Source organism: Solea solea, chromosome 12 (assembly GCF_958295425.1).
Source record: "Solea solea chromosome 12, fSolSol10.1, whole genome shotgun sequence".
NCBI classification, from domain to species: Eukaryota; Metazoa; Chordata; class Actinopteri; order Pleuronectiformes; family Soleidae; genus Solea; species Solea solea.
The window spans coordinates 28,827,190-28,842,385 of record NC_081145.1 but is presented as its reverse complement, the minus strand read 5'-3'; the positions used below and the strand labels follow the sequence as shown (position 1 = coordinate 28,842,385).

General features: G+C 44.5%; 2 protein-coding genes across 8 annotated transcripts; one reads left to right on the top strand and one right to left on the bottom strand.

The window, feature by feature from the left end:
* Nucleotides 1-486: 486 nt before the first annotated feature.
* Nucleotides 487-15,157, bottom strand: LOC131469582 (BTB/POZ domain-containing protein 10-like). Of its 7 annotated transcripts, none has more exons than XM_058644703.1 (10): nt 14,973-15,155; nt 14,158-14,296; nt 13,879-14,027; nt 6,532-6,752; nt 5,895-6,153; nt 5,511-5,613; nt 5,007-5,127; nt 2,938-3,135; nt 1,813-1,923; nt 487-1,604 (listed from the first exon to the last, which is right to left on the bottom strand). In XM_058644703.1, exons 3-10 carry the CDS (start codon nt 13,977-13,979, stop codon nt 1,129-1,131), a joined length of 1,590 nt encoding a protein of 529 aa, XP_058500686.1. In that variant the 5' UTR covers nt 13,980-14,027; nt 14,158-14,296; nt 14,973-15,155; the 3' UTR covers nt 487-1,128. The 7 variants fall into 7 exon arrangements, with proteins under 7 accessions (XP_058500686.1, XP_058500689.1, XP_058500690.1 ...); XM_058644706.1 differs by adding an exon at nt 7,019-7,185 and having other exon boundaries at nt 13,879-14,296; nt 14,973-15,154; XM_058644707.1 differs by adding an exon at nt 7,019-7,185 and having other exon boundaries at nt 6,532-6,749; nt 13,879-14,296; nt 14,973-15,154.
* On the top strand, nt 8,834-10,878 carry LOC131469581 (girdin-like). Its single transcript, XM_058644702.1, has one exon. It carries the CDS (start codon nt 9,153-9,155, stop codon nt 10,833-10,835), a length of 1,683 nt encoding a protein of 560 aa, XP_058500685.1. The 5' UTR covers nt 8,834-9,152; the 3' UTR covers nt 10,836-10,878.
* Nucleotides 15,158-15,196: the final 39 nt, after the last annotated feature.

Here is a 15,196-nt window from a genome sequence, read left to right as displayed (position 1 = left end):
AGGGTTAGTTCAGGTTGGTTAAGGATAGTTAGGTTGGTTAGGGGAAACGTCCGGTGGTTGGTGTAATGTTTTATTGACAAATCTTTTGACATCTAATATATGAACATAAATAAAAAGAAATAATGACATAGAAGAAATAAATATAGATGAAGATGTAATATTATCTCATTTATTCTCCATTTAAATGTTGAATGGATGATGTGCGTGAGAAAAATATTGACATTAAACCTGAAAATGAATTTGGTTCTTAATTTATTTTTTTGTATTTTTGAAAAAAAAATTTCTTGTCATTGAGACTGAAGTGAAATGAGTCCTTAATTAAAATGTTATTTCTGCCTTTTTATTAATCTAAGCAACGATTAACGAAGGTTCTTGTGGAACGACTCTAATGTGCTCTGCTTTTGTATTCACTAAGAAAAACATCATGTTAATGTGTTATTGTATTATCACAATTCTCTCATAAATATATGATTCATCTGTCAAACATTTCCTCTTCATCAAAATACTTTTATTGTTCCATATCACAGCCGTGTGTGAGAGAGTGCGTGTGTGGAGACTAACCTGTACAGAGTTTAACGGCTCAATCACAAGTACACAAGTCAAGCAAATAATAAAACATGAGACACACATGATGAAAAAGGGGGCGGAGCTGCTACACAAGGCAAACTGGTGTTCTGACACAGAAGGGGGAGGGGCTTAGTCTGGATGGGAAGCCTTGACCTTTGTGTTCACACTGAACTCAACGAGAGCAGCTGAGACATTTTAGCATGTTAGCTCACGATGGTAGCGTTTCAGTGCCGATGCTCACAGATCACCTGACTTGGGTTAGCATGTTAGCTCATGGCGGTAGCGTTTCTGAGCTAGTTTCAGTGCTGATGCACACTGATCAGCTAACTTGCGTTAGCATGTAAGCTCACGTGGTAGCATTTTTGTGCTTGTTTCAGTGCCAAGGCTCACTGATTAGCTAACTTGTGTTAGCATATTAGCTCACATGGTAGCGTTTCTGTGCTTGTTTCAATGCCAACGCTCACTGATCAGCTAACTTGCATTAGCATGTTAGCTTATGGCGGTAGCAGCAGTGTTTCGACTCTCGTTGAGGGCTGTGTGAACAGCAGGGGGCAGTGATTCTCACGCAGTGGGCGACGGTGTGTCAGGGTCCGGCTCATAGCGGTATGTGGCCTGAGTGTGGCTGTTGCCATGCTGCTGGTTGTGGTGGGCGGGGCTAAACACCACAGGACCCAAACTGTCATGAACCTGCTGGTTGGGGCCCTCAGGGGCCTGTGCTAGCTGAGGAGCCATGTTGCTCTCCTGCCAAGGTCCGAGCACCACCTGGTGGCCGTCGGTGGTGGTGGCGGTGGGCAGGAGCGACACAGTGTCCAGCTCTTCCACCGGCAGCTCCACCAGCTGGTCCTGGGGAAAGTCGGCGGCAGCGGCCGCCAGGTTGCTGCTAGACTTGGACTTGACGCACTGAAAGTCCACGTGGCGGCTTTTTCCTTCCTCCTTCTCCCAGGACATTCGGATGAAGGGACGCTGCACGTAGTTGTAAATGACCTCTGGACGACCTCCAGGACGGCGCTTCACCTTCTCTTTGTAGGTTGGATAACCTGCAGGAGGGAAAGAAGAAGTGATTTGATGACTGGAGTGGAAACATCATCATCATCATCACAAGCTCAAATAATAAACATTGATACTGTAACTTTAGTTCCATCCAGATGAGACAGAAATAATCCAGTGACCGAGGTCATGTGATTCGTAATAGACTGAAAAAAAGGTGTGTGACGGAAAAATGGATGAAAGGAGAAAACGGTTGACCTTCGATCCCCAGACGAATCTTCTTCAGTCCTCGATCCTTAAGCACTGACTTTGCCACATCTCTGTTCTCAATGTACTTGAAGAAACGATAGAGTTTGGTGCTGTAGATGACTGAAAAACAGGAAACAAGTTTCTACATCTCTATGTCACATGATCACATCTTCATCTCACTGTGAAACCACTCACTCTCCCACACCAAAGTCCAGCAGCTGCTGCTCCTCTGCTGCCTCGTGTGGTCACTCTGTGTCACTGAGGTCAATCTGAACGTTGGATTTGAAGTGACACTGAAGTGATAAAATCAGACATTTGAACTCAGGGATGTGTGTGTGTGTGATGCTCAGTCTTGTTACAAACTAACGTTATTCAGCACTGTGGACGCTTCACATCCAGGTCAATCACACACCTGTTTGAAGTCATTTTATCAGGGATGGAAATCGGTATCGGTCCGATACTGGTCAAAATCACTGTATCGGATATTGGACAGATAAAAATGTAGAAAGAAGATCCATCTTCATACAAAGATTGTAGGTATTCCACATGCACCATTTGTTTATTTTATGCTGCGTTCAAAGACAAAATCAGAGGTTGAAAAGATGCATGTCATTCCCATTGTTGCTGCGTCAGAAACTGATTCTCTGTGAAGTCGGGGGGAATTTGAGAGTTGCAGTACTTTTTCCTAGTAGGAGGTCTGCAATTTCCAACTGTCTTGAACGCAGCATTACTATGCACGCCGGCCCTCTGACAGACGACTTCACAGAGATACGTTAGCCTACGTATTATTTGGATAAACATGATTTTTGTGATTTATTTCATGTGTGAGATAAATGCTGAGGTCAAGTTAAAGTTCATTCTGAAAAAGGAGTTATGAATGAATGATTCAGCCCTCTGACACACACACACACTCATGTTAAAGTCACTGCTTTTCTGTGGACTTTGGTGTGTGAGTCTGTCTCACATTGAGATAAAGACGTGATCATGTGATGTAGATTTTATGTAACACAAGTCTTTTGTGAAGTTTCCTGTTCTGTGTTTTCACTGAGAGTGAGCCTCTGTGTCTCAGGCTGCTTCTCAGCAGCAGGGGGCGATCACAGCACAGTCAGCTCTGACTATATCTAGCAGTCTTACTCTGCGAGTATTCTTCTCCCATCTGTGGAGGATACTCTTGGTCCCAGTCCACCACGTCGTCGTCAGTCAGCACCACCACGTGACACTCCCTCTCTCCACTGTGAGCGCTGGACACCATCAGAGGCAGCACCATCTCCTCCAGGTAACACTCAAACTGACGCCGAGCACCGTCATTGGACAGCTCGTGCATCAGAGCACCTGACAAGGAAGATGAGGAAGACGAGGAATACATATACATACATACATACACGTATGTATGATAATATATACAGTGGTGTGAAAAAGTGTTTGCCCCCTAAACCTAATAACTGGTTGGGCCGCCGTTTGCAGCAACAACTGTAATCAAGCGTTTGTGATAACTTGCAATGAGTCTTTTACAAACGCTGTGGAGGAATTTTGGCCCACTCATCTTTGCAGAATTGTTGTCATTCAGCCACATTAGAGGGTTTTTGGGGATAAAGCGCCTTTTTAAGGTCATGCCACAGCATCTCAATAGGATTCAGGTCAGGACTTTGAATAGACCACTCCAAAGTCTTCATTTTGTTTTTCTTTAGCCATTCAGAAGTGAACTTGCTGGTGTGTTTCGGATCATTGTCCTGCTGCAGAACCCAAGTTCACTTCAGCATGAGGTCACGAACAGGTGGCCGCACATTCTCCTTCAGGATTATTTGGTAGACAGCAGTATTCATGGTTTCATTTATCACAGCCTGAAGCAGCAAAACAGCCCCACACCATCACACTACCACCACCATATTTGACTGTTGGTATGATGTTCTTTTTCTGAAATGTGGTGTTACTTTTACACCAGATGTAATTGGACACACACCTCAGTCCACAGAGGATTTTCCCAAAAGTCTACGGGATCATCAAGATGTTTTTTGGCAAAATTGAGACAAGCCTTAATGTTCTTTTTGCCCAACAGTGGTTTTGGTCTTGGAACTCTCTTTCTTATGGTGGAGTCATGAACACTGAGTGAGGCCTGCAGTTCTTTAGATGTTGTTCTGGGTTCTTTTGTGACCTCTTAGATGAGTCGTCGCTGCGCTATTGGGATAATTCTTGTTGGCTGGCCACTCATGGGAAGGTTGCCCACTGTTCCATGTTTTCTCCATTTGTAAATAATGGCCCTCACCATGGTCCGATAAATGTCAATTACTTTGTTTCTCATTTGTTCCTGAATTTGACTTTAGATCGTGTCGTCTTCCTTTTTTGGGATCTTTTGGCCGACTTCACTTTGTCTGACAGGTTCTATTTAAGTGGTCTCTTGATTCAATAGGTCTGGCAGTAATCAGGCCTGGGTGTGGAAAGTACGATTTTCCAAAAAAATGTGACTAACCACAGAGATCTGATGATTTTACAAGCGTGTGGTGTATAGTATATAGCAGAGTGTGTATAGTATTTAGTAGAGCGTGTATAGTATATAGTAGAGCGTGTATAGTATATAGCAGAGGGTGTATAGTATATAGCAGAGCGTGTGGTGTATATAATAGAGCATGTATAGTATATAGCAGAGCGTATATAGTATATAGCAGAGTGTGTATAGTATATAGTAGAGCGTGTATAGTATATAGTAGAGTGTGTATAGTATATAGCAGAGCGTGTATAGTATATAGTAGAGCGTGTATAGTATATAGCGAGCGTGTATAGTATATAGTAGAGCATGTATAGTATATAATAGAGCATGTATAGTATATAGTAGAGCGTGTATAGTATATAGCAGAGCGTGTATAGTATATAGTAGAGCATGTATAGTATATAGCGAGCGTGTATAGTATATAGTAGAGCATGTATAGTATATAATAGAGCATGTATAGTATATAGTAGAGCATGTATAGTATATAGCAGAGCGTGTATAGTATATAGCAGAGCGTGTATAGTATATAGTAGAGCATGTATAGTATATAATAGAGCATGTATAGTATATAGTAGAGCATGTATAGTATATAGCGAGCGTGTATAGTATATAGTAGAGCATGTATAGTATATAGTAGAGCATGTATAGTATATAGCAGAGCGTGTATAGTATATAGTAGAGCGTGTATAGTATATAGCAGAGCGTGTGGTGAACTCACTGAGGTCTCTGCACTTGATGGTGCTGGAGTTGAAGGTGATGCAGAAGTAGTCACACGCCTCCCGCAGTTCAGGAATGGAAAAACCATCAGGACAACGGATTATCCCCGACTTGTAGTAATCCTGTCATTTTAACTCTCTCACACACACACACACACACACACACACACACAAACACACGCAGACACACCCACGCAGACACACAGAGCAGTCATAAATCAGCAGCTGAATGTGTTTACATGCAAACACATGCACAAGAGAGAAAAACAAGACGCCATTATTGATGCTGATGACAGAGAGAGTCATGTGACGCTCACTCTCTGCAGCGTCACATGACTCACTGTCAGCGTCTCTGAGTGTGTGATGGAGGAAACATTCAGCGCCCTCTGCTGCTCATGTTTTTAATGACCCTCATGAGGAGGATAAATGACTGAGACTTTAGAAGCACTGTTTCACACAGACAGACACACACAGACAGACAGACAGACAGACAGACGTTTCCTCACCAGCACAGCTCTGAAGACGGTGGAGCTGATGCCGTCCGCCACATCAAACTCTCCTTTCTCATTAGAGCGAGTAAAGTTGTTGTCTCGCCCAGAACCAAACATCCTGACATGAAAACACAAACACAACATTGTCTGTCACAGCAGAGGACCAGCAGCTGCTGTGGTTTTCTCTCTGGACTTTGGTGTGGGAGAGTGAGTTCTGTGTGACAGTGAGATAAAGACGTGATCATGTGACGTAGACATCACATTTAAACTGACGTAGATTGTATTCTTCTTTATTCTTTAGTTAAATGTTTTCACTGAGACTGAGCCTCTGTGTGTGTGGTCCTCAGCAGCAGCTGCAGGGGGCGCTCATAGCCAGAGTGAGTGTGAAACGCTGCTTACCTGCCCAGCATGGTGTTGGGCTGAGCGGTGAAAATGGAAGGATCCACCACAAATCTGGTGTTGTCCACAACCAGAGTGACTCTGTCTGTGCTCCGCGCTGCGCCGCGATGTCCGTCTTTACTGCTCGCCTCAGACATGCAGCTCACGTCCACTCCAGAGACGCCCGGCATCCGAGGACTTTGTCCCCTGACCACAGCAACTGTGGGAGGGCGTGGACTGGACGATGGAGAGGAGGAGCCTCCGTCACCACGCTGACGGTCTGAGGACGAGGAGGCAGAGCAGGTGTCAGACTTTCATATAAGCTTCCATCATTCTCAATGACATTCTTCTGTCATTAACTTAAAAAAATGTTTTATTCTTAAATGTAGTAGGCGGAGCCTTCTTTTAGTTTGTAACTCTTCTGTGAGAGTCCTGTCGTCACGTGGTCGTCTCTTTACTGTAACTCTTGACTGTCTAACTATGGACTGGCGATATGTCAGTCAGGGTGTGACTCCGCCCCTCGCCATGTCAGATGAGGTTAGCACCGCCCACAACCCTCATGTGGAGGAAACAGGACGTCTGTCAGGACTGTGACGGCTGAATGTAGACAGCTTTGAGCGTTACCATGGCGACAGTGAGGTAAGTCTTTCATCCTCACCATGCTGCTGAGTGGGGGACATGACATTCCTGATACACGGCGTCAGCTGACTCTCTACTCTCTCGTGGGAGGAGTCACGTGAGCGGTCGCTGGAGCGCCGCCTCTGTTCACAGTGATGTACTGCGCCGCCTCGCTCCCGCGTGCCACTGGATCCAGAGAGACTCATGAGCTGCAGCTGGTGGTCGCAGTCCACCACTGACCAACCACAGTACTGACCACTGCTGGTGGTCAGTACACACACACACACACACACACACACACACACACACACACACACACAGACAGACATGTCATTGACCAGACGCTTTTATCCAAAGCCTCTTACAATCATTTCAACATTTGAGTTCAAACAAGAGTGAGAAGTAAGTGCTTCAAGTAAGACAAACTCTAAAGTGCTAGTCATAAGTGCGATGTATAAGTAAGTGCTTCTTTTTTGTCGTCGAGGTCGAGTGGAAACAGATGTGTAGGAGGTACAAACCAGCTGTACCTGCAATAATCACGGGGAATGTGAGATCTCTGTGAACAAAATGGACGAGCTCTGCACACTTGTGAGGACCAGCTGGGTGTTCAGGGAGAGCAGCCTCATATGTTTCACCGAGACATGGCTGCACTCACACTTCACCGAGCACAGCGTCACAGTACCGGGCTTTAAGACTGTAAGGGCGGACAGAGATGTTGCACTGAGCGGCAAGAAGAAAGGGTGATGGTCAGGTCTGTCTGTGGTGGGTGATGGTCAGGTCTGTGGAGGGTGATGGTCAGGTCTGTGGAGGGTGATGGTCAGGTCTGTGGTGGGTGATGGTCAGGTCTGTGGAGGGTGATGGTCAGGTCTGTGGTGGGTGATGGTCAGGTCTGGTTAAACATAGCACGCTCCAGAGTTTTGGAAAGAAAAGGAAGAAGAGATACAGGTCTGTAGTTATTTACTTCAGACGGGTCGAGGATGTTTTTTTTTTTTTGGGGGGGGGGGGGGGTCACTGTGGCCTCTTTACGAGAGTCAGGAAAGCAACAGATGATAGAGATGTGTTAATGGGGTCAGGGTTAGTCACACACAGACACAGACACAGTCACACACGCACAGACACACACACACACACAGTCACGCACACACAGTCACACACAGACACAGTCACACACAGACACACACACGAACAGTCACACACAGTCATGCACAGACACACACACAGTCACGCACACAGCCAGACACAGTCACGCACAGACACACACAGTCACACACACATATTGGTATTAAAGAGAAGAAGAATCATGAAAACTGAATGACTGATCAGTGTTACACAGAAGTTTGTAAACCACACACCCTCTCACAGTAAAGTCCACAGAGAAAATCAGTGACTTTAGCTCCATGGCTCCAGATTTTGCAAAAGTGCAAGTCAACTGTTTTCAGAGCACCTGTTTCATACAGAGACATCACAGTGTGGCAGCATTTCTCACAAATAGATGGCGGGAAAAAGTCGACCACAAACACGGCATATCGTATAAAAACGGTAAGCTAACTTGTCCTAACTAGCGTGAGGTTGCTCCGCCCGTTTTGAGTACACGAATATATCAGAATTTTAGTCTAATAATGGTCGATTTCTTTTATAACTGCAGGCGCAGTCTGTGTGTGTGGGAGCTCCTATGTTCAGTCTCACACACCAAATGATCCCTCAAACTTCTTGTGCTGATATCAAGAGTGGACATCGTATATTTTGGGAAATCATGGGCTATGATATTGCGCAGATGCACGATTAGTCGATTTTTAGTGGAAATGTCAGGGCTTCAGTTGACCAAGGATTTCTTTGGTTGGTTACAGGCCTGCTGCAGAGAAGCCGTTGCATGTTTCCACATACAGAGAAAGAGGAGATGTCACTTTCACAGACCACGCGTGAGATCAGTGACCGAACAACGGAATAAACTGAGCCCAGTGTGCAAACCCTGAACGAGAGGCTTGGTCTTCATGAGGAGACGAACCTGCAACATGGAGGAAGAGCACGTGCAGATGATGCTGCCACTGCTGGCTCTAATGTTGACATGCATGTGTGAAATGACAGCAAGGTTTGACTTTTTCTTCAAAAAAGGTGCACGGCTGTCACAGGAGCTGCTGCTCCTCTGCTTCCTCGTGTGGTCACTTTGTGTCACTGAGGTCGATCTGAACTTTAGATTTCAAACACTGAAGTGACAAATTAAGGCATTTGAAGTTACTGATGGAGGCAGCAGTGGATCAACAACTCCTGATTCAACATTCACAACTCATCAACGTGACAGTGGTGAAGCTGTGTGGGCAGTTATCTGCAGAGACGGCAGACTTCACCTCATTCACACAACAAGCCTCTGTCGGCCATCTTGGCAAGTGCAAATGTGGACAGACAGACAAGACAGTTTTGGAAAAGTAATGCAACATCGTGGAAATAAGCTTGCCACAGAAGACCACCATGTGTTTATCACACTGGTATACAACCCACCCCCAGTGGTTGTCATCGTAACTTCCTAAGAACCAGAACTAAAGTCATGACATTTTCAGTGTCATCAACACATCAAATGTTTGACATCATCACGCTGCCATCAAAGGAACAAAGAGAAGAACATGACGAGTCCCAGTCACTGTAGAACACCACAGAAGAACAACCATGGAGACAACGGGGGACTGTGAAATCAAGCTGTTGTTGAAGCACCTGTACAAGCTGGTGGACAATGTGGACAGTGGAGTGGACCACTTAGAGACAGAGCTGTGGGAACTGAAGGACGTCCCGCAGCTGCAGCTCATCAGTCTGAGGGAGGAGCTCGAGCTCTCCGACAAACTCACAGAGAAGCGGATCAACAACCTGAGGGCACACACCAAGAGGCTCTCTGATGAACTGGAGGAAGAGAAGAAGAAGAACAAGTGTCTGACTGACAAGCTTGAGAAGGAGCCCACTTACAGACTGCAGCTGCAGGCAGAAATCAAGAAGAACGAGGCTGTGACCAAAATGTACGACTCCTTGACCAGAAAGATGGAGTCTGTAAGCAAAGAGAACGAGTCCCTAGCCAAAAGGAACGAGTTTTTGTTCAGAAGGTTCCAGCCTCAGAGCAAAAACAACGAGTCTCTCACCAAGAAGAACGAATCTCTGACAAGAGAGATGGAGTCACTCAACAAAACTAATGAGTGTCTGACCAAAAGGAACGAGTTTCTGACCAAAAGATACAAGTCTCTGGAAAAGGAAAATGAGTCTCTGACCAAAAAGAATGGGTTTCTGATGAAAAGGAACGAGTCTCTGTCCAACAAGAACGAGTCTCTGACAAAAGAGAACGAGTCTCTGTCCAACAAGAACGAGTCTCTGACAAAAGAGAACGAGTCTCTGTCCAACAAGAACGAGTCTCTGTCCAACAAGAACGAGTCTCTGACAAAAGAGAACGAGTCTCTGTCCAACAAGAACAAGTCTCTGACAAAAGAGAACGAGTCTCTGTCCAACAAGAACAAGTCTCTGACAAAAGAGAACGAGTCTCTGACAAAAGAGAACGAGTCTCTGAACAAAAAAGACGATTCTCTGATCAAAGAGAACAAATCCTTGACGACAGAAAAGGAGTCTTTGACCAAAAAGAACCAGTCTTTGACCAAAAAGAACCAGTCTTTGACTGAAGAGTACAAGTCTTTGACCAAAGAATGCAAATCTATGGTGACAGAAAATGAATCTTTAACCAAAGCCAACAATTTTTTAACCAAAGAAAATGAATCTTTAACCAAAGAAAATGAATTTTTAACCAAAGAAAATGAATTCTTAACCAAAGAAAATGAATCTTTAACCAAAGAAAATGAATCTTTAACCAAAGAAAATCAGTCTTTGACCCAAGGGAACCAATCTCTAACCAAAGAAAATGAATCTTTAACCAAAGAGAATGAATTTTTAACCAAAGAAAATGAATCTTTAACCAAAGAAAATGAATCTTTAACCAAAAAAAATGAATCTTTAACCAAAGAAAATGAATCTTTGACCCAAGGGAACCAATCTTTAACCAAAGAAAATGATTCTTTAACCAAAGAAAATGAATCTTTAACCAAAAAAAATGAATCTTTAACCAAAGAAAATCAGTCTTTGACCAAAGAGAATGAATCTCTGACAGAAGAAAACCAATCCAGAAACAAAGACTATGAGTTGCTGACAAAACAGATGAAGTCTCTGACGAGACAGAAAGAGGCATTGACCAAAAGAATTCGGTTTGTAACAAACAGGAACAAGTGTCTGACCAAAGACGCCAACGTACAGGTCATGCAGGAGAAGACGCATTCTTTGTGGAAACGAGCTAAGCAGTTTTTAAGTATACAGAAAAAATGAGACGACATCTACCTTCATTTATTCATTTAAAAAAAGGAACCAAAGGAACCAAAGGAACGGATGAGGCTGCTTATTTTGGTTTGGTACGATTCCTAATGGAAACACAAACAAACTGAACCGTTCCACCACGACAGAAGAACAAAAACCAACCCATGACTGATGATGGACTTTTGCTCCAGTGAGACTGAACATGTGTCTTTGTCTGTGTCTTCTATTAAAAAAATACCACTCAGGTTTGTTCGACTCTAGCGTAGGAAAATGAATCAGTGAACTGCTGAGGATGAATGGCTGAAATCACAGTCAACAAAATGAGCCATAGATTATGTATTTGTGATGAAAGATAAAACCCCCGAGTGTCCATGTCCTTGAACACAACACAGACCACAGCTCATCATTAACCCTTCAACCCCACACTGACACGCACTTTTTGCCCTTTTCTCGTGAACATTGTTCAACATTTCTGCCAGGTTGAGCTTTTTTAAGTGTTCTTAATTTTTTTGATTTTCAGTCTATTGAAAACACACATACAATAACACACCTACGCACAAACATGTGCTTATTGACACCCATTTACACACACACACACACACACACACACAGACACATATATATGACATGAAGCCTGCTCCCCTCCCCCTCCTGCGACCACAGCCGCCACCCCCCAACCTGCCCCCCCACTCCCACCTCTCTCTGACACCAGCCATCCTCCCCCCCTTCCCTCCTCTCAGTCACCTCCCTGCTTCACAGCTGATCAGGTGAGGGGAGAACTGAGGAAGCTCCGGCCCCGGAAAGCAGCAGGACCAGACCAGGTGTGTCCACGGCTCCTCAAAACCTGTGCTGCGGAACTCGGGGAGCCACTCCAACGGGTCTTCAACCTGAGCCTACAACTTGGGAGAGTGCCCACCCTCTGGAAGACATCATGCATCGTTCCAGTTCCAAAGAAGAACCGGCCCAGCGAGCTGAATGACTTCAGACCGGTGGCACTCACTTCACATCTGATGAAGACTCTGGAGCGGCTCTTCCTCAACCTCCTCAGGCCTCAGGTACAGCACGCTGAGGACACTCTACAGTTTGCCTATCGGGCAGAGGTCAGTGTAGATGATGCCATTCTCTACCTCCTACACCGAGCCCACTCGCATCTGGACAAGGGAAGTGGCAGTCAGGATCCTCTTTTTGGACTTCTCGAGTGCCTTCAACACCATCCAGCCCCTTGTACTAAAAGAAAAACTCACCAGAATGCGAGTGGACCCCTGCCTGGTTGCTTGGATTTCCAGCTACCTCACAGACAGACCACAGTATGTCAGGCTGAAGGACATCACGTCTGACACGGTGGTCAGCAACATCGGAGCTCCTCAGGGGACTGTGCTGTCTCCCATCCTCTTCACTCTGTACACTGCAGACTTCTGCTACAACTCTGAAACGTGTCACATCCAGAAGTTTGCAGACGACACGGCCATCATGGGGTGTATCAGAGACAATGAAGAGGAATATAGGAGCCTGGTGAGGAACTTTGTTGTCTGGTGCCACATTAATAACCTGCAGCTCAACACCTCAAAGACCAAGGAACTGGTCATCGACTTCAGGAGGGACAGACCCAGTTCGAGACCAGTTCTAATAGGAGCAGAGGAGGTGGAGGTCGTTCAGACCTACAAATATCTTGGGCTGTGGCTGGACAACAAGCTGGACTGGACAAGCAACTCAAGGCATCTGTACAAGAAGGCCCAGAGCAGGTTGTACTTCCTGAGGAGGCTACGATCTTTCAACATCTGCAAAAAGCTCCTGTGGATGTTCTACCAGTCTGTGGTTGCCAGTGTTCTCTCCTACGCCGTGGTGTGCTGGGGCGGGAGCACGAGGCTGGACCCTCTGGTGACAGTGGCAGAGAGAAAAACTGTGGACAAACTGCTGAGCATCCTGGACAATGCCAGCCACCCTCTGCACACTGTCATCAGCAGCCAGAGGAGCCACAGAAGCCTCAGCAACAGGCTGCTCCTCCCCAAGTACAGGACCAACAGGCTGGGGGACTCGTTTGTCCCCCGGGCCATCAAACTGTACAACTCCTCACTGGGGGGGAGGAGGGCAAACAAAAAAAACAGTACAACCACAACAATAACATAATAACATGTGCAATAAAACCATAGACATGTGCAATAAAACTGTAGGTGTGTGTGTGTGTGTGTACCTATGTGTGTATATGTATGTATATACATATATGTATATATGTGTGTATGTGTATATGTATGTATGTATGTGTATACATGTAGATGTGTATGTATGTATATATATATATATATATATATACACAGGTTAGGGTTATATATATGTATGTATACCTACATACATATATATAGCATGGGTCACTTTCATTTGTATTTTTATATTTTTATTTTTATTCTTATCTTATTTTATTCTACTCTCTATTTTTAACAGTGCTGTGTGTGGATGCTGGAGCTGTTAATTTCCCCGAGGGAACCTCCCAAAGGGATTAATAAAGTCGTCTGTCTGTCTGTCTGTCTAAATCTTTCACATATACCAGGCTAATCAAACCAAAAATAATCCAGTTTGCATGAAATATATTGAAAATAATTCTATTCACTGGCGGAGGATAAAGCGGTAGATGATGACTGACTGACATATTTGATGACTATGATGAGAACTGATTTAAAAAGTAGAAAAATTACATTTCCTCTCACACACTTCAGGTTTTGTCTCTGTCACGCAGTCACAGCGCCCCCTGTGCTGAAAAACTAAAAAAAGACTCAGCTAAGACTCACTGTTGGACAGACTCACTGTCCCACACCAAAGTCCAGAAGTGACTACACGAGGCAGTAGTGGCCCTGCAGAGTAGAAATGTGACAGGTGATAGAGAGAGGACACAGATGAAGCCTGAGAGCCTGAGACTACACTGACCTCAGCTGCCGAGACCATGAAGGACAAAATCAGAGTCAGAGTCAGTTTCATCTGAGCTGAAACAAAGTGCGTGTGCGTGCGTGTGTGTGTGTGTGTGTGCGCGCGCGTGCATGTGTGTGCGTGCGTGTGAACCCACCGCTCAGTGTCAGGAGTCAAGACAAAGCAGCAGGAGATGAGCGCGGCACACAAACCGCGAGGTCCTGCCAACAAAGACGGTTTAATCCCATCCTCGCTCATCACTGTCTGCCTGCAGCTGCTGCATCATCTCACCTGCAACTCCTGCTGCTACAAAGAGAAAATACGAGGGGAGTAGACGAGAGGAGAGGAGAGGAGAGCAGAGCAGAGGAGAGGAGAGAGGAGACACTCCTCCTCGTCAGTCAAAGACACTGCAGGACCTGAATCTATGAATACCCACGTGCTTCACTGGATCCCAGTGATGATGATGATGCCTTTACGTGCTTCTTGTACTCCAAAATCTAAGTGGCCCCATCTGCTGGTCACTTACAGCAACTACAGCCCAATAGCCCCTGAACCAGGGCTACAGCCCATGAAACCTGGAACATGATATAATAAATAATATTATATTACCACTCATATAGGAGTGACGAACTGATTCTTTAATTATAAAGTTAACTGCCAATTAGTTTTGATAATTGAGCATTTGTTTTGAATTATTTAAAAAAAAAAATGTGCTGTGATTTTTAGCTTCTTAAAAGAAAATCAATGTTATTGATTATTTCCTGATCAGTGGACGCTTTCACGGTTAATCAATTACTATTTATTAATATTATTATTTATTAATAATATTTAATTGCCACCTATCGAGATAACTCGATGAGTGTTTTTTTTTTTTTTAAAGTAATTGCCGATTGATAAATGATTTTTGGACCAAACAAGTCATCGATTCATCGAAATAATCGTATAATAACACTGTATTATGTGTACATCATGTGTGAATTTCCTGACATAATATTTTATCGTGTAAGGGAAATGGTGCACAGTTTTACTGTTGTGATATCACATGTATATGTACATGTTGTGATATCACATGTATATGTACATGTTGTGATATCACATGTATATGTACATGTTGTGATATCACATGTATATGTACATGTTGTGATATCACAACAGTAAAACTCACGTCAGAGGCTTCACAGCTAAGCTAATACACGCTAGGCTAACGTTATTCCTAACAACGTAGACTTGCAGAGTTTTACACAGTTTTACCTTCATCCTCTCTCGTCTCCGCGTGTGACGAACGTTAATCCGCTCACAGAAACAAAGAACAAAACACGTCACCGAGGAAAAAAGGAATAAAGAATAAAAAAGACACGCGCGAGCTTCAGCAGCTAAGATAGGCTAAGCTAAGTCTGCTGCTTTGTTTGGGTTCGCGGCAGCGGAAGTTACGTCACGGGAAAGACATCGCGAAACACAACACAATGAAACGTGAT